Source organism: Callorhinus ursinus, unplaced genomic scaffold (genome assembly GCF_003265705.2).
Source record: "Callorhinus ursinus isolate GAN/ISIS: 27379988/994484 unplaced genomic scaffold, GSC_fseal_2.0 scaffold8, whole genome shotgun sequence".
NCBI lineage: Eukaryota > Metazoa > Chordata > Mammalia > Carnivora > Otariidae > Callorhinus > Callorhinus ursinus.
The window spans coordinates 7,541,223-7,566,407 of record NW_027397070.1 but is presented as its reverse complement, the minus strand read 5'-3'; the positions used below and the strand labels follow the sequence as shown (position 1 = coordinate 7,566,407).

Sequence of the window (25,185 nt, the reverse complement as noted above, 5' to 3'; positions counted from 1 at the left end):
GGAGCACATTGGGAGGCATTGCTGCTTCTAAAGCAGATGTTCTGCAACAACCAGAGAGCTCAGTTGCCTGGGAGGGAAACAAAGGGTCGGTCACTGAGGCATTAACTATAACTCTCCTGGTTCATGAACAGATCGTCAGCTGCTTCCTGAGCAGGGTTGTAGCCCTGCCATCAGACACTCCCACTGTCTTGCTGCTTGCTTCTGGTTAAACAGAGAGAAAAAAAAAAAAAGAAGAAGGATTTCTTTCTTTCTGAGCAAGAATGAATGCATGCAGACTTTCCCAATTTTCATAATAGAACCTAGGCCTTGTCACCTGTATGTCTGGTGTCTAACAATGCATAGGGGGCTCTCCTTGTATGTTAGTAGTTATATTCTGAATACCTGAAAATGTTAATATAATTAGCTTTCTGTGACCTAGCTTTATATAATTATCATAAATAAACCTATTGTAACTATGCTTAAAAAAAGAGACTGTCATTATGACACTTTGGCAAGTCAACCACTAGTGCCTACTACATGAGCATCTTCATGAACTTGCCCATTCAGTTTCTTCCATCACTGTTAAGATTTATGAGCTCCTCTTACTTTCTACAGTCATGTTTCTTTTATAGATTTGATGAACGTTCACTTCTGTTTTGTTCAGGTTGGTGTTTTATTTGAACTTTTTATTCATCAGGTATAACATATATAATACATTACATATATATGTGTGTATGTATATATATGTATATACATGTATAACTTAGGAAATTTCCTATGTTTCCTTATTTCCTATATTATAGGACTATTTCCTGTAATATAGGAAATAATATAAAATCTATTTTATAAGTTATAAGTTGTAAATTATTTATAATTTATAAATATTATATAAAAATATATTTCCTATAGTATAGGAAATAAGATTCTAAGTTATATTTTCCACCATGTAGCTAATTGTTAATCATTTAGTTAAATGTTTTCCTGCTGTACTGATTTACGATATTTCCTCTATCATATTTTAAATTCATACATAGAGTGGATTACTATGCTATCAAGACCTGTCTTTTTTTTTAATCTCTTTTGTCTTACAGCCAGCACATTTTTATTTTTTTTAATTTATTTTATTTTTTTTAAAGACTTTATTTATTTATTTGACAGAGAGAGAGACACAGAGAGAGAGGGAACACAAGCAGGGGGAGTGGGAGAGGGAGAAGCAGGCTCCCAGCTGAGCGGGGAGCCCGATGTGGGGCTTGATCCCAGGACCCTGGGATCATGACCTGAGCCGAAGGCAGATGCTTAACGACTGAGCCACGCAGGTGCCCCTATAGCCAGCACATTTTTAAAATATAGTTTTATAGAATATTCTGATATAAACTAGGGCTGAATTTCTTCTTTACTCTCCTTTTAAACTTTTATATTTGTATCAGAATATTTTCTGTTTTTCATACAGAAGGCCTTCAGAATAATTTCATTAAGCCCAATGAGATTTTGTTAGAATATTCTGTAAGAATATTGCAGTAGATGTTTTCTTAAGATTAAGGGTGAATTTTGAGCCCTCGTGTATAAGATTTCTTATGGCTTATTTAAAATAGTTCAGTTAAAGCCCTTAGATAATCTTTGTTCATCTACTCTATTTTCTTCTGAAATATATTTGTACTTCTAATTTTTTGTTTTTTGAAAATAGTCCTCTTCCCCTAGAAAAGACAGGGAAAGAATTACAACTGAAAAATTCAGCTTTTTCTATTTTGTTTGTTAGCATTAAGCTGTGTGTGTGGTTTTTTGTTTTTTGTTTTTTGTTTTTTTGATGGTTCAGGACTATCTCGGCTTCATCCTTTCCACATATCACACGGCTGCAAGGTCGTTTGTTCTGTTTCAGGCTTTTTCAAAGCTTCGGCTTTTTCTTTCCATTAGTCTTCTCGGGGTGGCTCTTACTGGCCGGAACCACCATTTGCCTTCACCAGACTCGGCTGCCCCTTCTGTAGCTGATGCATTTTATTTTTCAGTATGAGCTTGTCAGAGAGTTCCCTGGGAGGTTACGTCAGTTTCTCTAGCTCCCACCCCTTTTTCTTCCTAATTAGGGTAACTTGTTATTGTGCTATCAATCTGGCTTGAGAGACCATTCCTCTTGGAGCCATATTTTTTTAAGGGTCTCTGGCCATGGACTTATAAAATATTTTCCCAGAACTTTCTGAACTGCCTAATCAACATATCTAAATGCATTTTATGGTTTTTTTTCTCTTGGCTGCTATAACCTCTGGGATATTCATAGCCTCCCAAGTTCCCATCATTGCACCTCACTAAAATTTTTCTGGTCAGATATGAGTCAAAAATGGAAATTCCCATCTCATTTCTTCAAAGGGAGAATCTGGTACAAACATGGCTTGGAGAGACTGAGACAAATGAAGAAGCAGAAATAAATGACCAGCCTTAGGATGTCCATGTAGATATGTGTGTATGGGGGGTAGAGGTAGTACAGACATATGCAAACTTAATTTTGTGAGTACTGTCAAATATGTGGGCCACAATAGCATAGAAATGATCTGTTGTCAAACTTCAGGTACCTGCTGCATGGACAGTTGGGAGTCCCTTTGCTAACTGTCCCGACAGTGCACCAAAGATGAAATGTCAAGAACTCACAGTGATTATAGTTATAAAGAAATATGTAGCTAATCCTATAAATTGTCTATATTTAAATAAAATCGGACTATATAAAAATGTTCCCTCTTCATCCCATTGTCTACTTTTCAAAATACAATACACTTCATCCTTCGGTTCTGTTCAGTGTCTGTCCTTGAGGTAGCTGTCCCTGACAGATCCAGACAGTTTTAGTCACCCTTTTCTGTTTCCATCTCTGCATTTTCTATTATGATTATTATGGGTCTGTCATCCTCACTTCGACTTTGAACCCTCAACAGCAGATACCGTTTCCTGGTCATTTTTCTCTTTCAAATATATACTACGTTACTTAATGGGTTGTAGATACATCAATAAAACTAGCATTAGTCAACTACATACTTGAAGATATTAGGACCACTTGGCCTCCGTGAGCTAATTTATGAAAGATGTGGACCATGTCGAAGTTACAGAGGAGTGTTTGAGTCTCAGAATTAAAAAAAAAAAAAAAATCTTTCTACTAATTTGATATATTCACAAATGCAATAAACTGATTTGTGAGGAGTCATCATTCCACCAATGGAAGCTCTCAAGGAACCGAGGATGATTTATGTGTATCTATTTGTGTGTCTGGATAAATGATGGGATGTTAAAGGACATAATTGTTTCTTAGCCTTAAAACTGATGAGTATGTGTATTTATGTGGGAATGATACCCAGAAGCTATTTGCAATATTCTGGAGGTTAGGGAAAAGGCAAATTTATCTACAATAAATCTTAAGAGCTTTAAAAAACTTCGTAATGTTTTGCACTTGGCCAGACTTACCAGGTGAATGTGGCAACACTGGTTATCATGTGGACACAAAATTCCACTGGCTGTTAGTGATGCATTACCTTTGATTTTGTGACAATTTAAAAACCAGTTATTGTTACTAACTCCTATTGGTTTGGAGGCAGAAGGATTTAAAAAAATGGAGTCCATGCCGAAAGCATATTAAAAGGATAGTTGATCACAAACAGAATTAATTTCATTCTATGGTTATTTCATGGACTCCTTTTCTGTCCAATATCTTTTGCATCTCTGAGATAAGGATGCATGATACAAGGCTAATGTGTTATATTTAATTGTGTTTTTAAAAAATTTTTTCTAGTGATTCATAAAATAAAGATGCAGTTTATAATCCATAATATTTTTAATGGTCAGAGAAATATGATAATTTGATCCAGAGCGGCTTAGAGAATTTGTATGGTTCAGGTGTGGAGACTTTCTGAATCAGGATGCTCTGTTACCTAGGACAGCTCCTTAATTTCTCTGAGACTCAGTTTTCTCATTTGTAAAGTAGGGATAATAATATCTACTTCATAGACTGCTGGTAAAAAACGGAAAGAGATGATAACCTTTTCTCTTATATCTGTCCCAAATTGCTGATGCCAGAAAGAGTTAATGCTTCTCCGAAATTGCCAAAATTACCAATAAAAAAATTACTGCAAATCTTGGAGGAGCTGACATTATTTTATTTTATTATGCAAATAATTTTGACCTCTAGAGATTATTTATTTTGCATCAGAAGCCTCAGTTCTTCTGTACTGCTAACCAGTTTATTCCATTTTGTGCAACAATTCATAATGAACCTTAAAAGAACTACTGATTATTTTAGAGTTTTTGGCTCAATTACCTGTTTCAAATGCTCAGTGACTAAGGAAAGCATGTCATTTTCTCCTCTCCTGCACACTGGTGTATAACAATAGACTTTGAATAGAGCAAATCAAAGAGACACAAATACCAGTATAAGGGGCCCATTGTGCTTAGTTTGTAGCCCTGTCACATGCTTTTAATTTAGGTTGGTTGATTGATTATGACAAACTGACAGCACATTGTTCCTCTCTTGGAGTCTCTAGACACTTTAACATTCCTACTCTCTTCTGTCCATTTTGATTCCAAAACTTAAGTGAAATGGAATTACAGCATTCACTTTGTTTTCCTGTGCTAAGTGATTATCTCTGAAGTGCAATTTTGTGATTAGACGAGATGGCATGCATACACTCAGCTAATGCTGATTTCCCCCAGGGTGCAGAACAGGTAAATTCATAATGAATGGATGTTGTGCTTTGATTTCAAATGGATGTAAAACCTCCCCATACTTGGTAGTTTTATTTTAAAAATCTATTTAATTATTCTAAAATTAACAGGAGAATATTAAAATTGAACTTTAGAAAATGGCATTTAAACATAAGTCAAGGGTGCTAACCGCTTATGAATGTTAATCCCCTTCAAAAAGTGAAAAAACAAACTTACCTGGCATAAATGGGGTGGGGGGGTGGAGGAGTGTGGTCACTGAAAATCTTCAGTTTAATTATTTATATTTTTCCTGATTATTTCAAAAATATCTGAGAGCACAGCTTAGTAATCATATTCTCAAATACTAATGTTCCTTATTTTGAAAACTACAGTAATTATTAACTAATTGGTATTATAGTATCATCATAGTTGTTTGGTCCTGAGGGGTGACTTTTTTAGGGGGAGGGGAGAGAAGAGGCAAGGAGTTAATGATTGGCACAAAATATTTTCTTTGAAATTTTATTTTATTTTTTAAAAGATTTTATTTATTTATGTGACAGAGAGAGACACAATGAGAGAGGGAACACAAGCAGAGGGAGTGGGAGAGGGAGAAGAAGCAGGCTTCCTGCTGATCAGGGAGCCCCGACATGGGGCTTCTATCCCAGCATCCTGGGACCATGACCTGAGCTGAAGGCAGCCACTTAATGCCTGAGCCACCCAGGCGCCCCTTCTCTGATATTATAAAAACAAATTTTGTCCATAAGTCAGAGAGCTCAGTTTTAAAGAGAATTTACCATCCCCAAATTAGACGTGTTTTGACCAAACCACAAAAGTAGATGACTGGTACACAAATCATACCCCTTTACTGATAAGCATTGACTATAATATTGTGAATCTTGAAGTGAGAAACATAGTATGCAATTTCTCAAACTTATTTCATTTGAAATCCTTTTTATAAAAAGTATTAACACTAGTCAGAACTTCATGGAGGCCATGTTGGTGCATGGTTGTTGGTAGTTCTTTAATCAGCTTCTTCTTCCCACACTTAAATCTCTTAGCATAATATCCAATATATATTAAGAGCTCAATATATCCTAATTATTCTTGTTATTTTAATTATCTTTCCAACTGAGTAAAAGTCATGATTTTAATAAATTGATTTTCAACAGTAAAGCACATTAATTTGGAATAAAGTGCTTTTATTCAAGGCTCAAAGAACAATCCACCCATTAAAATTTTCAATCTCCAATTATGGTCCAGTTGTATGTCCTGCGAACCATCAGTAATATTCTTTCTGGTTGAAGTGAGTCACTTTCCTGCATGTTCTGTTATCACTTGCTCTGAGGGATGTGTTACCCTCAGAGTTGTCCTCATAAATTTGGACACCTACCTAGCAGAGATGAATGGCCTACATCTTCAGTATGCACTCTGTGACACCTTGTATACTTGAGTTAACAAGGTAAGCACTTCCTAAGTACACTCAGTGAATGATTTGTTAGCCTATAGCCTGCTCTCCAAGGCAGCAATAGGAAAACTGCACATATTTATTCTCCACAGCATGGGCCTATTGGACATAACTCTTTGGGCGGAGATAGGGAAGATAAGATGTAATGCTGGTGTGATGAAAAGGACAGTTAATTGGGGGCCAGAACACCTATGGGTTGTAGTTTTAGTTCTCTTTAGTATCATAGGTCACATTTTGTAGTTTCTCTGAACCTTGGAAGTCATTTTATACTTATCGTGGGGGGTTTTGTTTGTTTGTTTTTACCTATCTTTCTTGCTAGTTTGGTAAGCTCGGTAGAGATGTCTTACTCATCATTAGATCTTTATCCCCCTTTGTACCATTGACAACACTGAAGGTGCTTAACAAAGTTGTGTTGAAAAAGTAAGGCAAGAAGGCAACCAGAAGGAAGAGAGAGGCAGAATAGAACACTATATTTAAGGCCTAAGTTCCCCTTCCCACCCCACCCCCCGCAAATTCTCTTTGAATAAAACCTTATGAAATCAAGTGCACATGGTCCTAACTTTAATGGAAGTGTAAACTTTTAGGGCTTGGAGAAGTTACCATCAGTCAGATCTTCTCTTTTTATGTATAAGAAACTGAGGCTCATGGTGATTAGGTGAGGAGTCACTTGAGTAAATGCAAAGCTGCATTCAGCCCTTCTCCCTTCCAGCTCAGCACACTCCCTCGAGTGTCCCGGGTAAGCTCAACATTACGTTATGTATGCAAATAAATCTAGAAAGATACACCCCCTACCCATTAGAATTTTGGGAAAGTGGGTGGTCTTTTACTTTCAATTCTCTATATCTTTCTTGACTTGAACAACAACAAAAAGCATAAACTACTTTTGTAACACAATAAAAAATATCATTTTGGGGAGCCTGGGTGGCTCAGTCATTAAGCGTCTGCCTTCAGCTTGGGTCATGATCCCAGACTCCTGGGATCGAGCCCCGCATCGGGCTCCCTGCTCCACGGGAAGTCTGCTTCTCCCTCTCCCACTCCCCCTGCTTCTGTTCCCTTTCTCGCTGTGTGTCTCTCTCTCTGTCAAATAAATAAATAAAATCTTTAAAAAAAATAATCATTTGGAAAAATATAATTTAAAAAAGTAATGAATTTCAATACTTTGCAGGAGTACCATATAGAATAAGTAGCAGTATGTGATAACAAAAAGTACCCTACATCATGAGTATGATTTGCTAAAGTGTATTTCTCAAGGAGTGGACTGGAAGTCACCAGCGTGTGTATTAAGTACCTCTTACCTATTGGTGAAGAGGCTGCTTAGTTATTTTTAGGTCATAATAAATGCTTGTTTATATTGCCTTAAGAGTTCAAACAACTCTATCTCCCAAAGAAGAGGCTCATCCGTCTTCCAGTGGGACCCCACCCTTCTCATGTAGTTCTTCATGGTCATATTCAAGTATTCCATCTTCTGATCTGTCAAATTCAATCCATCAAATTTTTTTTCATTAATATTTCTGACTGCCTTTCAGGGAAGAAAAAGCAAAATATTTTTAAGTAACATCAGGTATTTGTAAATCTGATTGAACTATCCTTGATTCATGCTTTCTTCCACATTTTACCTATTCTCAAAGTGCCCCGAAACTTTGACTAGCAGGAAGATGGGAGAGAGGCTATGCCAAGCCACCAGTGGTAAAGTTGGGGGTGGGAAGAATGGAGTCTCACTGCTAAAGCCAAGCAGTCTTGCATCTTATCTTTCCTGACTTTGCCCAGAGAGTTATATCCATACTTGTGTATTAATTATCCTGTATGCTAATTATCTAAAGATCAGAGTATCCATTTGACTTATTTTCCAATGTTACTATTTCTACAGCTTCTGCCACTTTTGAAGACTTTCAGATTCGTCCCCACGCTCTTTTTGTTCATTCATACAGAGCTCCAGCTTTCTGTGATCACTGTGGAGAAATGCTGTGGGGGTTGGTGCGTCAAGGCCTTAAATGTGAAGGTAAGGTCTTTCCTCCCCAATCAAGTCAATCACATGCGGGAACATACCAACTATCTGCTTATGTTGTGGCCTCTACAGTAATGTCATCTTTCCCTCAGATGTCTTCCAGCGATTTTTTTGGGTGCATGGATTCTGTTTCTGTTCATTTTGTTACATTTCCTGTCTTCAGCATATTTGCTCTGATCTAGGAAACCTGACACTCATACCATTTCCCCTGTATTTTGTAGATTTGTTTCTTTTGTGTTATTTTGGCAACAAACTAAAAATAATATTTGCTTCTTCAGTCAGGATTTGGATTAGTAGGCATTCAATAAAAGTTTGTTGAAATGAGCAGAGATTTAGGAGGTTAACCAAACCATGCAAGGTCATTCAGCTGTAGAATGGTAGACCGGAGCTTGTACCCATGTGTCTTACGTGAACAATGAATAGTGGGAATATTGAAAAGAAAATGGTGCCTTCCTAATGATCTACCATGTGGAAACTACCATGTAAGGTATTTTACATATTTTCTTAACAATGCTACAAAGTAACTTATTCCTATTTTATAGACAGCGGAACTGAGGTATGCAAGGTCATGTGGACAAAAAAATTGTCGAGCCAGGATTCAAATCAACGTAGTTCAAAAGTTGTGATGCACTGTGATTAACTTTCCCTTATGCATCCACTCGCATTAGAACTTGTGGCAGTTAAAAATGCCTCAGATAATCTCTTTGGGTTTTTGTTGCTAGATCCCTCAGAGCCCAAGTTCATTCTATCAAAGAACATTTAAAAAAAAATAACTAGAATAGTTGCTGAGCTTGTCCAATAGAATCAGAATTCAAAACCCACCCTATTTACAAAATGTGAAAAGAAATCAGAAAAAGCTCAGGAGAAAATTTGAATTTCCAAATAGCCTCAAGAAACAGTACTATTTTTAAAAATGCATAATTTAATACCAGAAGAGCTTTTAATTTATGGTTGAACAAAAATCATTTTTACTTTCTCTTTCCAGGATGTGGTCTGAATTACCATAAGAGATGTGCATTTAAAATCCCCAACAATTGCAGTGGTGTGAGGAGGAGAAGGCTCTCCAACGTTTCCCTCACTGGGCTCAGCACCGTCCGCACAGCGTCTGCTGAGCTCTCCACCAGCACCCCTGATGAGCCCCTTCTGGTACAGCCTCCTGTTTATCCATTTATCCATTTACGTGAGGAACCTGTGGGACAGTGTGGTAACAATGTCAGCCAAGACAGTGCCCTGGGAGGGAGGACACAGCCAGGGTGTTAAGGGTTAGGTTTCCTCAGGGCCTATGCTGGAGATTGGTCAGTGCTTCGTCAAATACCCAACAGCTTTGAGTTTGCTTTTATCTGTGAGCTTCGTGCAGTTAGAAATATGTGAGGTTTCATCGTGGTCGTAGGGCCAGAGCAGCGCAAACCTAGTGTGTGAATATTGCAAAACATTAGTTCGTCGAAACTTGGAAACCAGAGATAAAAGAAGTTCTCCTCTGGAGATTATTAGAGTACTTTGTGGTGTCGCTGAATATTTATTCTGGGAGAAAATTTTAAATTTGCTCTTATGAAAATAGGCAAGTCTTTAATGTCTTGGCATCAATGGCATACATTCTGTGATACTGTCAGGGTGATGCTGATGGACAAATGCTTAGAGAAAAATAGAGCTTGAATACTTTAAATATTTCCATTAGCTCTAAAATACTTACCTTACGGATATGACTTAAATATTCTTCTTTAAGGCAGTTAAATTTGGATTTTCCACACATTTAAAACCAAGTAAAAATTGTGGTAATTATGTGAATTATTTAAAGTAAGAACTTAACGGGGTGCCTGGGTGGCTCAGTCGGTTAAGCAGCTGCCTTCGGTTGGGTCATGATCCCAGCGTCCTGGGATCGAGCCCCGCATCAGGCTCCCTGCTCAGTGGAGAGCCTGCTTCTCCCTCTTCCTCTGCCTGTCTCTCTGCCTACTTGTGCTCTCTCTTTCTCTCTCTCTGTCAAATAAATAAAATCTTTAAAATAAGAACATAAGCTAACAGTGTGAGATGTTGAATTTCCCATAGTTGCTCCCTTCCCCCAAAGAATATTACAAAGAATTTTTATAATCTAGCTATTGTAAAAATCAATTAAAAACTTTAAAAATTATTACAACATTAAGGTTAAATTTATCCTTCTTGGAATGGAGAGGGGCGATAAATTTTGAAGACATCTCTAAAAAAAGGTGTATCAATGAGTCCTTTGTTTGTTACAGCGTAAACCAGACATATAGCCCAAATACATGCTCATTTTGGTAAACAGGAAAATGTCGTAGTCTGTTTTCCCAAGACTTTCTTTTGAGACTTTGTTGTGTTTTCAGTCTTTCATGAAGTGAACCTGTTGGAGGAAGGCAAGTACTTATTCCTGCCATTTAACTAGAAGAATATGTTATGTTCGGTAACTATTCAGAATGTGTATGCGTGATTTTATATTATTCCGTAATGTTGCATTAATTGGAACTAGTGATATTCTAACTGAAAGGTACTTAAATCAAAAACTATTTACTTTTTCAAATAACTCATGTCAGCTTCCCAATTCTGAAATTCCTTGATTTAGTTTGAATTTTTATAGGTAGTGATTTTTCAAGTTATAGTAGTTACTCTTGCTTTTAAGTTAGTCACTGAGACAATTCAGTTCAAGAGAATAAATATTTACAAATATAAAAAAAATAAGTTTAAGAAACAAAATTGTAAACTAATTGTATATTTCTTTCAGTTTTACCAAGGAAAGTTCTTAAAAGATTATTTAACATCCCACAAGAAATCTAAAGCTCTAAAGCCATTCATTATTAGAATAGATTAGAATCTAGATGATTAATGCTAAAGATTCTTCTTTTAGATCTATCTCAACTTTTTATAATATATACATATATATGTATACATGTTTATACATATATATACACATACATCCATGTAAATAATATAAAACATTACATATATAATTTAGATTTTGTAAGTATAAATTGAATTACATATTTAAATTATATGCATGTGTATATTTATAAATATATATAATTTATATGTAAATATAATTTAGGTTACATAACTATAGTCTTTAACATGGGTTTTTAAATCAAATTATTTAATTGCTTTATTTAACCAAATTAAATAATTATTTCATCATTTGAATTACTTGATTACAAGCTATATTTTACATGAAATGTTGAAATTCATTAGTGCTTTATTGCTGAATGGAAATTTTTATAGTAGAATGCTTAAAATGTTTTTTTTATTATTTTTAAAAATCAGATTTTAACCATGTCTGTCAAGAAGGCTTATAAGATTGTGACCAAATCAGAAATTTGTAAGGTGAGAAAATATTGGGGCCATAAAATACTTTGAAAAATATTATTATCATAAACTTCCATAACCTTGTATAAAATGCCCGACAGGTAGCCTTTACATGAGAAATGCCTTTGGAAATCATGTTTGTGACACTCTTTGACCCACTAGTTCTTAAAGTCATGTTTTCCATGTATCAAAGCTCTCTGTGCCCTCACGATATACCTATTTATCTCTTGTTTTATCCGATAACTGAGAAAGGAAGCCAACACTGGCCCACTTTGTGGAGGGCATGTATTTTCTGGTTGTCTTGGGTCATGATCATGCCTCAGCTGCTTTATGTAGGGACAAAACCACCCTGCTCTACCCAGGCATTTTGGAGTACAGTGAATATGACCTTTTTTATCCCTGGGCAAGACATAAAAGGTCAGTAATTACAGTTTAAAATTTAGAGTGAATATCTAATCAAAAGTAATATGGAAATAATAATAAAATCTTTTAGTTATATATACAATAAAAGATATTTTTCCATTTCTGAAAAAGACAATAACCAAGATATAAAGGTGGTATTGCTTATTAATCCCATTGATATCATCCATGTTGCAAGTCTGCCATGACAAGTGTATAGATTTTTTTCTCAAACATAAGAAAATGATTTTTCCTGTCCATACTTGATGGCTTATTTTGACTATAAAATCACCATTTCACAGATAAAGACACTGGTAATTCTATTAATTTATTCAGTTTTGGCACATAAATTGAATCTCAGATTTCCATATTGCTGCTAAGAAAAACAAGTATAACAACATAGATCATATGACAGGCTTTATCTGTCATCAATTTTGGCAGTAAACTGTATTCATTATAACAACCATGAGGCAATCCATCTTTTAAGAAGACTCAAAATGCAGTCAATTTGTGGCATAACAGCTCAGCGGGAGGTGTATACCTTTTTGTAAACCATCACCAGTATTAGAAGGAAATGAGAAAAACCCAATAAGTTCTTAATTAGGACACATTAATATATTTTATTATTATACATAAGTATACTTATTAAGATTATATCCATTTGATACACTTTTAAGAAAATTGCAGAAGTCAGGATTAAATGATCCTATCATTTCTCTATGCTTTACTCATCTTTTTATTTATTTTTTTCATCTTTTTATTTTTATTTACAAATGTTCTTGTGGTATTTAGGAAAAGTCAAAACCAATTGAAACCGTGTTCTATGAGACTTAGTCTTAGGCAAAAAGTTAATAATCTCTTTCAGAACTATGAAGAAGCTTATATCTGATCAACTGTCCTACAAGGGACAATCATAAAAGCTGAATAAAATATAACAGAAGAAACCAGAACAAAATAATATTTGAAGGTACCCAAGAGCAACCAAAGCAATCAGGATTTGAGGGACCGATGTCTCAGGAGGAAGGAAATCACAGAGAGGTCAGTGCACAGGATAGGCCCCCACAACAAAGAAGTATCTGGCCCCAAATGTCAGTCATGCTGAGGTTGAGAACCCCTGAGGTATAACCATGCTGGAGAATTTCCTTATTATAAAGCCGTAGTTAAGACAATGTAGTATTGCACAAGGTTTAAGTATTAAAAAACAAGGTGGTATTATGCAAGAGCAGAACAATAAACCAATCAAACAGAAAAAAGAGTCTAGAAACTACCTGTGTGTATGTATAAGCCAACTGATTGCTGACAAGGGTATCACTGCTGTGAGAAAAAGATGGTCTCTTCAACACATATTTCTGGGACCAATTGGGTATCTATCTGGAAAATATGAATCTTGACCCTACCTTACACCATATGCAAAATTAATTTAAGGTAGATTGGGAGCTTCTAGGACATAACATAAAAGAGTATCTACAAGAAATTGGGGTTGGAAGAGCTTTTTTAAACAGGACTCAAATCACTGATGTCAAAGGGAATAGAGTGATGAATTGGGCATCATTAAAATTAAGAAGTTGTTTTCAGCAAAAAATACCATTGATTGGAAAGCAAGTCACTGAATAGGAAAAGGTATTTTCAGTGTATCTGTCTTATAAAAGACTCATATCCAGAATGTATAAAGAACATCTACATAAATTTAGAAGACAGACAACTCCATTTAAGATACAGGCAAAAATACTTGAAAGGCACTTTATAAAAGAGCACAGCCAATAAACATGAAAATGTACTTTATGGCATTAGTTATCAAGGAGCCTAAAGTTAAATCAACAGTGAAATAGGTCCACACCAGAATGTCTAACACTGAAGAAAACCCTGATAATAACAAGTATTGATGAAGATACTGAGGAACTGGAACTCACAGACACTGCTACTGTGTGGATATAAATTAGTTCACAGCTTTGGACAAATGGTTGGCATTTATCGTTCTAAAGCTGAACATATGCACATCATGTGACTCCACAGTTCTACTCCTAGGTTTATATTCAACAGAAATGTGTATAGACATGTAGAGAAAACTATGTACAAGCATTTTTTTTTGTTGTTTCTTGCTTTTAAATTTTTTAGACTTCATTTTTTAGAGCAGTTTTAGGTTCTTAGCAAAATTGAAAGGAAGGTACAGAGATTTCCCATATACCACCTGCCCCCACATGTGCATTGCCTCTCCCATTATCAACATCACTCGTCAGAGCAGTACTTTTGTTAATACTGATGAGTCTACACTAACACATCATAATCACCCAAAGTCCCACTTTAGTGTTCAATCTTGTTGTACATTCTTTGGGTTTGGGCAAATGGTTAATTGTGTATTCGTCATTATGGTATCACATGAAGTATTTTCACTGCCCTAAAAATCCTCTGTGTTCTACCTGTTCTTCCCTCTTCACTTTCACCCAATCCCTGCTAACCGGTGTTCCTTTTACTTTCTCCATAGCTTTGCCTTTTGCAGAATGTCATATAGTTGGAATTATACAGTATGTACCCTTTCCACAATGGGTTCTTTTATTTAGTAATATGCATTTAAGTTTCATCCATGTCTTTTCATGGCCTGACAACTCTTCCCTTTTAGCGTGGAATAATATTCCATTGTGTAGGTATCCACAGTTTATTTATCCTTGCACGTAACACAGGACATCTCAGTGGTATTTCATTGTTTAAATTTACATTTTCTTGATGACATATGATGTGGAGCTTCTTTTCATATGCTTATTTGCTATCTCTTATATCGTCTTTTTTTGTTGTTTAAAGATTTTTATTTTTAAGTAATCTCTATGCCCAACATGGGTCTCAAACTTACAACCCTGAAATCAAGAGTCTAACGCTCTACTGACTGAGCCAGCCAGGCACCCCTTTTGCTTATACCTTTTTTTAGTGAGGTATCTATTAAGGTTTTTGGCCCATTTTTAAAATTAAGTTGTTTGTTTTCCTGTTTATTGTTTTAAAAGTTCTTTGTATATTTTAGATAACAATCTTTTATTAGATGGGTCTTTTGCAAACATTTTGCAAATATTTTCTCCCAGTGGCTTGTCTTTTAATTCTCTTGACAATGTCTTTTGCAGAGTGGAAATTTTTAATTTTAATGAAGTGCAGCTTATCAGTTGTTTCTTTCATAAATTGTGCCTTTGGTGTTATATCTCAAAAGGTATCACCATATTCAAAGTCATGTAGGTTTCATCCTATGTTATCTTCTAAGAATGTTAGAGTATTGTGTTTTACATTAAGGTCTGTTACATTACATCACTCTATTACATTGCATTGATCTATTACATTAAGGTCTATCCATTTAGAGTTAATTTTTCTGAAGTGTGTAAGGTATGTGTCTAGGTTTTTTTTCTTGCATGTGAAGTTTAGTTGTTCTAGCACAATTTGTTGAGGAAACTGCTTTTGTAAATTGTATTGCCTTTGTTTCTTTGTTCAAGACCAGTTGACTCTATTTACAAAGGACTATTTTGGGGTTCATTAATCTGATCCATCGATCTATTTGTCTCTTCTTTCACCAGTACCATACTGTCTTGATTATTGTAGCTTTATAGTAAGTCTTGAAGTCAGGTAGCATCAGTCCTCCAGTTATGTTCTTCTCCTTTAATATTATGTTGGCTATTCTGGATCTTTTTCCTTTCCTCCTAAACTTTAGAATCAGTTTGTTGATGTCCATAAAATAACTTGCTAGGATTTTGACTAGGATTGCATTGAATCTATAGATCAAGTTGAGAAGAACTGACATCTTTACAATATTAAGTTTTCCTATCCATGAACATGGAATGTCTCTCCATTATTTAGTTCTTATTTTATTCCTTTCATTAGAATTTTATAGTTTCCCTCATGCAGATCTTATACATATTTGGTTAGATTTATACCTAAGTATTTCTTTTTGAGGGGGTGCCAATGTGAATGGTATTGTTACAAGCATATTTGTATCTTTATTCATAATAGCTAAAAGCTAGAAACAAATAAATAGTTATAAAGTTATTAGGTTTCTTCATCACAGGTCATGTGAGAAAAGAATAAAATATCAGAATAATTAATAATTAAATTTAGTTCTGAAATTAATATCAGTTGATGAAAATGGGGTTATAGGAATTATATTATTTAATAAAGGGAAATAAATTCTTTGGGTGCTAAAGAAAAGTCATGTTGTCACATCATCCAATATGCATATCATTTGCATAATCAACATTGTTTTCTACAGTAGCTTTCACTACAGATGAAAAACTGTAATTCAGATGATCTTCCTTCAAGGGGAAACCAAAAATAAAAACAAAACTATAGCATAATATTACAGCCAACTGCTAAAGGAATAGGTGGCACCTATTTGGGATGAAAAATAACCTTTCTGATGACTCTTCCTTGATAGCAAAGTAGAAAGAGCTCTGTGTTCCCCCCAATTTTTTCTTTAAAGTAATGGTCCTATCACATATTCTGCAAAAAAAAAAAAAAACTTCCTGGTCAGATAATAATGGGAAGCCCTTCTCGGTCCATCCATGTATTAGACATCGTGATATTTATTAAGCATAATTATGGGTCTCAGAAGTCTTGGAATAAAGAAATCAGTGTTCCTATACTGACTCAAATATGGAATCCCTTTTTCCTCATAAAACCTAGGGATATCCTATAGGGGAAAAATGCACTTTGAGAAATGATAACTTAGTGGAATAAATGAACATATGTTGCATAGATCATCTTCAAATATCATGAGCTGAATAGCATTCAGCTGAAACTGAATGCTGATTAGAGCCCAGAGTAAAGGTACTCAGAGCTTACAAATGGGAGGAAAATCATGAACTTTACACATCAGATATGTTGATGAGGATAAGGATAAGACCTTATTTTGGAAATTGAGAAAATTGATTGATTTCCTCTCCCAAAGAGAAAGCATTGCCATCTCTGTATGAAAATGTTCCGTAAAAGCACATACAAACAGGGTTATAATTTTACCTTGTAGGGACCCAGGGCGGGCTATCCCAAGATGGGCCACTTTGGCATAAAGATTGTTTTGAGTTAAAAGCAATCAAAACCCAGCAGATGCAGGAAAAGCTCTCTGCCTCCCCCACAACTGCCTAAATTTACATTGGAAAAGAGTGCCTGTAACAGGAAGAGAGCTATTAATAGAAACTCCCCTTTACCTAAGGAACTTATCTGCATAATAGGGCAACTTTGTTTTTCCAAACATCTCTCTTCACCTTCTTGCTAAAGACCTTCTTCCCCTACATATCCTCAGGCCCTACCCCTCTCATTAGCTCATATAAGCTTCATGTTGCCTCATTGTTTTTGGAATTTCATGTCTGTGTAGATTCCCCATATGTACACCTATTAAAATTTATTTTCTCCTGTTAATCTGTCTCATGTCAATTTGCTTCTAAGTCCAACTAGAAGGACCATAAGGCAGAGGAAGGTCTTCTTCCCTAACATCCCTAAAAGTCTGTTTGGATCTGTTCAAATGAGCGGTTGTTAACCCTGAGTTCTGCACATGCTTCATGTCAATCCAGAAATGTAGCAGTTATTACTAGGTAACTAACAGTTAATCTTGGCAGAACCTCAGTCTAAATGTACACTACTTCCCAATGTCTCTGATTGTAGATTGTACATTGCAGAATAGGATATGGGGGTTCAGAGAACAATGGCCATGCATTTTTGTTAAGAAAAAGAGTCAGCTATATTTTAGTTTTGATTTGGGATGAAAAAAACATATTCAGTGTAAATACAGGATATGTATTGTTTACTTAACCAAGGTGTTTCTTACATTTTTCATTGATATTCTTCTTAAAACAATTTTTCAGAATAACCTTTCCACTTTTGAATTATACTTCAACCTTGAATGAAATCAGACAGAAAACAATGATATGCAACAAAGATTTTAAAATGAGCAAAGAATGCATTGTAGGCATATTTCTCTCATTAAAACTCTAACCCACTGTTGGACTTTCCAGGTTTGTAAACCACTGACTAATACTGATTATTCATCAGCTTATTCTTGCCTGCAGGCAGATAACAACTATGTAACATTTGATTACTTTGATGACCTTTTTCATTCTTTTCCCATTGAGAGGATGAATTATTGTGAAGAAAATCTAATCTTTCCCATAAAGGTCAAAAATGCTTCATTCTGACTATAATTTATTTTCAACAAGGTGAAAGAGCTGTCTTTCATCACTGACACCTTAACAAGTAGATTTTTTTTTTTTACTTTTCCCAACTCACAAATTGTAAACTGTGTTTTTGCAATCTTGTACTTAGTGTTCATAATTCCATTTAAATGTTAAAAAAGTCGTTTCTAACTCAGATGTCTCTGTGACCGTAAAAGCTGATTAGTGTAACATTTTGCTTGAAAATGCATCTATGTAAAACATTACTGATAACATGCCTTGCTTTCTTCAAATAACACGATTTTCTTGTCTTTTTCCCCCTTTATTCTGCACCTTTGCCTGCTTTTTGCTCTTACAACTTCATGTTTCAGTCTCCTGTGAGTCCTGGCTTTGAGGTAGGTACTAACTTTACCTGACAATAGAAATATGCTTCACCATCTTTTACAAACCAACATAATACTAATAGGTTGACATCAGACAATTATTTGTATTAACTGTATGAGAATAATCAGGTCAGAATTTAGCTCAGAATCCAACCTGTTGAACTGCAGAAAGCCCATAGGTTTTTCTAGGAAATTGAAAAGACAGGTTGAGAATAGAACAGAATAGAGTCAGCATGCACTTTACCCAGTGGCATGTTAACTGAAGTGCGTGCATATTGGAATTGTATCCTGAAGCCAAGTACCACAGAACCACGCAAAGTGAGGCCACCATCCCAATACACACACACACACACACACACACACACACACACACACACACACACACACAGGTTTTGGTTGGCATACAGCAAGGACTGCCTGAAGATGAATATAACTTTTTTTTAAGAAAGAAGCTTTTTTTAATCCTTAATGTATTATCACAATCTATTTAATTATTTTTAAAAGGATGGTATGCAAGTGGATATATCAAGGTCTCAGTCCAAGAAGAAATTATATTTACAAAATTCACAAATTTCCTTCCTAAGGGTTTTAATTAAGCCCCCCTCCAAAACTGGCCTTTTATTTATGTTAAGCAATTGATAGCCTGGAATAAGAGGAAAGGCATTTAGATCAAGTGGTAAAGCAGAGTATACAATGATGCTTTTATAATGATAACTTGTTTTGACCAGTTGGCTTGTTAATCTCTAGTTTTCCTTATTTTTGTACTTCTGGCAAATTGAGAATTGACATATTATTTTTCTTCATGAGACTAAATTTCAAATACCATTATTAGTGTCCATTCTTAGATGGTCTTGTTAAAGTAACTCTAACAAAGGAAGCTAATGAAAACACAACCAGAACGTGTTCTAGGTTAAATAAAATTGAGAAGTCAAGATATCTTGATTCATAGGATATAAAGTGAAGAAATCTACTTCAATAATAGTAAATTTCTATGTTTGGAAAAATCATCCTAGTTCAAAATGTGCCCTACTTAGAAAAGTCCAGGGTGAAAGCTAGGTAAATGTAATTTTTTTTATATTCTTGCAAATTTAAATTTTGTAATTTACAATGCCTTCCAGACATAATTTGAAATGGGAATTAGTATCTTTCCCTTCAGATTGTCCTTTCGGAATGAAGCCAAAGGAGAATGAGAAGCATTTTTCACTTCCTTCTCCTACATTGTAATCAGGAACAGAGTATCTAAGGGACTGAGGGAGATCATTTGCTTTTCTGTGAAAGTTTTTTTTTTAAGATTTTATTTATTTATTTGAGAGAGAGAGAATGAGAGATAGAGAGCACGAGAGGGAAGAGGGTCAGAGGGAGAAGCAGACTCCCCGCCGAGCAGGGAGCCCGATGTGGGACTCGATTCCAAGACTCCAGGATCATGACCTGAGCCGAAGGCAGTTGCTCAACCAACTGAGCCACCCAGGCGCCCAACTTTTCTGTGAAAGTTATACAACCTCTAAAGGCCTTCACAGGCCTTCACAGGATGACTCCTGATGCAAATAAGATGCATTTTTGGCACAAGCTGTTGTTCTTGAACTTTCTTATATCCAATTTGTTGAAAAGATAGTAGACTTTTGTTTTTTATACTTGTATTGGAAGAAAATGATGCATAAAATTTGACCAGTATATTCATGACAGTAGTGTAAGTTGCAGAATTCTTATAGAAACCACCCCTCGGTTCCACATTCCTGTGCTAGTCAATTAACACTTTTAGGTTTATAACTCTGGAGTGAGGAAGCATACAAAATTACATAAATTCTCTGCCCTTATGGAGCTTGCATAAATGGCCAATGTGCAAACAAATAGATATAGTATATATGTCTTTGTAAAAACTTCCTGGGGTTATATTGCAATGATATATATTAATTTTCTTAATCTCTCCTATTGATTCAGTTGTTTTCATTCTTTTATTTTAAACATAGCTGAAATAAGCATACTTGTGTTTTTGTTGTTCATCTGTAAAAGTGTTAGTAGGTTTCTTGGTCAGCATTTGTTGAATGTATTTAGTAGGTTATCTTCTTAGAAGCCAAATGGACTGAAGAATATATACAATTTTTTTCCAAACAGCTCTTCAAATAGTTGTAAAAGTTTAAATTTATAACTCTGTGAACTACAGTGTATGAAAGTTTCTGTTGCCTTATATTCGTCCTGACAATAGATTTTATCAGTATTTTAAAAAGGTTTTTTTGTTTTGTTTTGTTTTGTTTTTTTACTAATTTGACAGGTGAAAAATTTCTATGCCTAAATATTATTTCTTTATTGGAAGATAAACAGCTTTTCATATATTTATTGGCCATTTGTATTTCCCCTGTGGTGAATTGCCTTTTTTTCTGTTGAGTTGCTTATTGGTTGCTTAGAATCTTTGTATATGATTAATCCTCTGTTAATATGATTAATCCTCTTAATATTTTCAGTTTTATGTGTGCTTTTGGCATCTTTTCCCACCCTGCTATTTTGACAGAGAAAAGACATATTTTCACTAATTTTCTTACTACAGATAGACTGCTAAAAATTAATCAGTATGGCCAGATTAAACATAATACCCTAGCAAATGACTGTGGAGAATGTTTTTTTCCTGAAGTAAAGGAGCTGAAGTCAAAGTAGAAAATGAAGCCGAATTTAAGACAATGGTGTCCTTTGCAATCACAGGATATAATTGATGATAGTTTTTTTAAAGTAAGGTCTTATGGAATTTTTAAAATTTAAGAACTTTACTAAAGTTTTAAAATTATTTTTATCTTATTTTTTTAAGATTTTATTTATTTATTTGACAGAGAGAGACACAGCGAGAGCAGGAACACAAGCGGGGGGGTGGGAGAGGGAGAAGCAGGCTTCCCGCAGAGCAGGGAGCCCAATGCAGGGCTCGATCCCAGGACCCTGGGATCATGACCTGAGCCAAAGGGAGACGCTTAATGACTGAGCCACCCAGGCACCCCTAAAATTATCTTTAAATGTCTTTCAGGAAACATTTGCCATTATTGCTTTGAGGTTAAGGGGCTCTGCAGAAAATTTATTTTTGGTGAAATTAAATACTTCTAGTCCAGTCTTTTTGGTTATTCCTAATATTCAGAAATTATTAGGAAATAAGTTGCTCATTCCAAAAGTTTTCCCTGTGTTTGACTGTTTTATGTCCTCACTTTTTGCATCCTTTCGTTTTTATGAAAGTTAGATAATATTCAGTTTAACTTGTTATTAAGGGTGCATATTTTCTAAATAATAATTTGCCATAAACTGCTATTACTTTCATAACGTTTGCTGACTCACATTTAATTACACAAGCATTGTATTAAAAGGAACTCTTGCTTGAATACTTTCCTAGAAAAATCTCCCCCACAAATGATTCATTCAGTTACTGTTTTTGTTCATTAAAAAAAAAAAAATGAAGACAAGAGGATACCAGTATTGCATTATCTGTCTCTTACTGGATATCATCCTGCTGTGCTTTATCATATCCAGGTAGATTCTTTTCAAATGAGCAAATAATGAAAAAAAAAAAAAGCTATTTCTAATCCTGAATGAAACTATGATATTTCTGACCAAATAAAAATTTTCCAGGGTATTTTCCAAAGTAGCAAAAGTCTACCTAGAAATAGAGACTTAAATTGTTATTACCCTTGTGTTCTGGGGTTCCAGGAATCCTGGTGATTCATCTGAATTAAAAAGTCATTTTTCCATTGAAATATGCACCATAACATCCATGTAGTACATTTGCCAGATATTGCAAGATTTCTTTTGATGATTGTGTAAACTATTTCTTCAGATTCAGACCTGGGTAGTGTATATGTTCAGTCAGTGAGGAAACACATCCAAGAATTCTTGTACCAGCACGTCTCCACCTCCTGAGAGTTAGAAGAGTATGTGCAGTGGTGGGTTTGTCAGGAAGGAGCCCTTCAGTAAAATTAAGAGTGTGTGGTCTACTTGATGTGTTACTAATCAGCTGTTGCCTGATTTCATTCAGTGTGTCTGGCTTATTATATGTACATTATTAATTCATGCTCTGAACAAAAACTTCCAGATGTGTAACTCTAAATTAAACACTTCAGGAGTGTTCTTCATGGACTCCCGCAGGAGAGAGGGGCATTTACTACTTGCCCACACTTACAAGCATATCGGTCTTGGGAACTAATGGATCTTTAAAACAGGCTCTGTAGGGCCTGTGTTCTCCTCAGGAAAGGGACTTTCCTAACTCTACCCACAGCCATGCCTTAAGACACAGAACACGGCTCTCTACCTTGGATGCAAAACAGGCTCCCACCCTTGTTATCAATAACAGGCCTTTGTTCTAATTCAAGCCAGACCTGGCCAGATTTCAGTCGCTTCTCATTTAATTGCTGACCAGCCATGACTACTGAGGTCCTCAATTAACTTTGAGAGCCTGTGTCTTAATGAATGTTTCTACCCAGAGAAAAAGTTTTGTGTAGGAGAAATAATAATGAAGTGTGAGGAAAGTGGAAGATTGGAATTGATATTATAAATTAGACTTCCAGAAACTTGAGAAATAATTCAGCTTCTAACATACTTATCTGTGTTTTCAGAAATATTTAGATACATTATTTTACTTGAATCATTAGACATGGTTTTCTAATATTTGGTTCTATTTGATCAGATGAATTCCTCTCTCCCTTCTCAAGAAGAGTGAAAGTATTGCCATTTTGATAATAAATATAGTGAAATGCAAGATGAAACAATGTCTAGAAGTTATGAATAAATATACATACCTCTTTCTCCAAATAGCCCAGTTTTTTGGTGATACCCATTTTTCTATAGCTATGCACTGAAAATATCACTGAGTGGTGTAATTTTATTGAGGTAGTGCTTTCCTGTATTTTTTAAACTCAAAATTGATGAGGAAAAAGTCTCATCTTATTCTTCTCTCTTTTCAACTGAGTTACATTAAAATCTAGCCTTTGGTTCTACCATGTTGTTTCAGAAGCACAAGTGCCCATACACACACACACACACACACACACACACACAGAGTGCTTCGTGTTCACCATTTACTGTTATAGGTTAAGATTCTATAAAATACTATAAAAGTATCCTTATGAGCCCTTAAGTTATACTTTTTTTTGAAGGGAGAGGCTAACCTCTATAGCCTTGAACTGTGTTTATGGCATGCTTTTCCAGCTTTTCCTTGATGTCTCTAAGGCAGTAATCAATGTGACAGCCTCTTTCCAGATCATTTCATTCAGCTTTCTCAGACCAGGTCCCTATCAATTTAGGCAGCATCAGATTCTATGGGAATGGATGTTCCTAACATCACTATTCTTGATTTTTCCACATAATCTATTTACCTTCTAGTTCACTTTCTATGTGTAGACCAATCCTGCCATTTGAAGCCCCAAAACAGAAGCTGTTGACATGCAAAATTATTTTCTTCCTCAGTGGAAGTGCTCCTTTTTTATTGTGTAAAGTTAGAGTACATGGCATTAAGGTCACATTACCTTCAAGTAAAAAGCGAGGTAATCTTATGTTATGTTTCCCCTTTCCTCCAAGATCCCACAGTTTGTAGGATGTTGGTAACTGACAGTTTGAAAGAACAATGCATGTAATTTGCAACAATTCTTGAACAGTTCTGGTGCTTTCCCTGCAAAGGTGGATCACAAGCAAATAGTAAGATTCCTTTACCCTTCATTTCTGTTTACCGAAAAAAGAGCGATGCAATAAAAAAGTTAATGTAACTTTCAAGATTATTTAACACTCAGAAAATCCAGACCACCTTGTATGTTTAATAGAAGATTATACATATATATGTTATTACCCTGAAAGCTTTCACAAATTGCAGCAAACATTAAGAAATGCATTCTCTTCTCTTTTTTTAAAATATTTATTTATTTGAGAGAGCGAGAATGAGAGAGAGAGTACATGAGAGGGGAGAGGGTCAGAGGGAGAAGCAGGCTCCTCACCGAGCAAGGAGCGAGGTGCGGGACTCGATCCCGGGACTCCGGGATCATGACCTGAGCCGAAGGCAGTTGCTTAACCAACTGAGCCACCCAGGCACCCAAAATGCATTCTCTTCTGTAAAATACAGCATCAGTCACCACTAAACAAGGGCACACTTTTTTTTCCTGCCCTATAGCAACTCTTTTCACTGTTATGAAAAGGTGTTGATTAGCTTTTATTTATGCTATATATATTTAGGGTATCCAACTGAGTGAGGAGGCAAACTCATTTATCTGGCATGCTTGGCAGGCAGTTCAAGGGGTGTAGAATCAGAATTGTAACAGAATAGCGTCAAACAATCGAAAGTCACCAAACACCCTACCTTCTCTCTACTCAGTGAAGTACAGGACAATGAAACAGGGGTGTTCCTATATGAATTCCATTTCCCAGGGGACTTCAGATGTATCTTTTGCCCAACAACTGGTCTGTGCCAGAAAACCCCTCACTCCTTGTGTGAGAGGTAGTGTGTTCATCTAAGTGCTGTTGAGAGAAGTTGATCATTTCTTTTATTTTTTAAATTTTTTTAAATTTTTAAAATTTTTTTAATGTTATGTTAATCACCATACATTACATCATTAGTTTTTGATGTAGTGTTCCATTTCTTTTTGCTTCAGAAAGTAGTCAGCTTCAGACTGAGCATTCACAGTGTTGTTGTACTGGCAGCAACTAGGGGCAGGGTTAGATAATCATTTCTAAGAGAGATAAAGAGGTATCAAAGTAAATAGAGAAATCTGCGTGTAGTTTCAACATAGTCATTCATGGTAGGAGTCAATTCAGGGTCCACACCAAATGCTTATTCCTCAGGAAGCCTCTTTTCTGAATGACCCCCTCTGCCTCCACCATAGGGGTGGTTTCTCT

General features: G+C 35.5%; 1 protein-coding gene across 4 annotated transcripts in view; it reads left to right on the top strand.

Annotated features, from left to right (window-relative positions):
• Positions 1 to 25,185, top strand: part of PRKD1 (protein kinase D1) — a 318,122-nt gene that overhangs the window by 230,546 nt on the left and 62,391 nt on the right. Inside the window, exons 3-6 of one of the 4 annotated variants that reach the window (XM_073895012.1) lie at positions 7,983 to 8,114; positions 9,106 to 9,266; positions 11,385 to 11,444; positions 18,328 to 18,351. In XM_073895012.1, coding sequence (XP_073751113.1) covers positions 7,983 to 8,114; positions 9,106 to 9,266; positions 11,385 to 11,444; positions 18,328 to 18,351 — 377 coding nt within the window. The remainder of the gene's footprint in view (positions 1 to 7,982; positions 8,115 to 9,105; positions 9,267 to 11,384; positions 11,445 to 18,327; positions 18,352 to 25,185) is intronic. The other 3 variants (XM_025869149.2, XM_073895013.1, XM_073895014.1) reach the window with 3 other exon arrangements.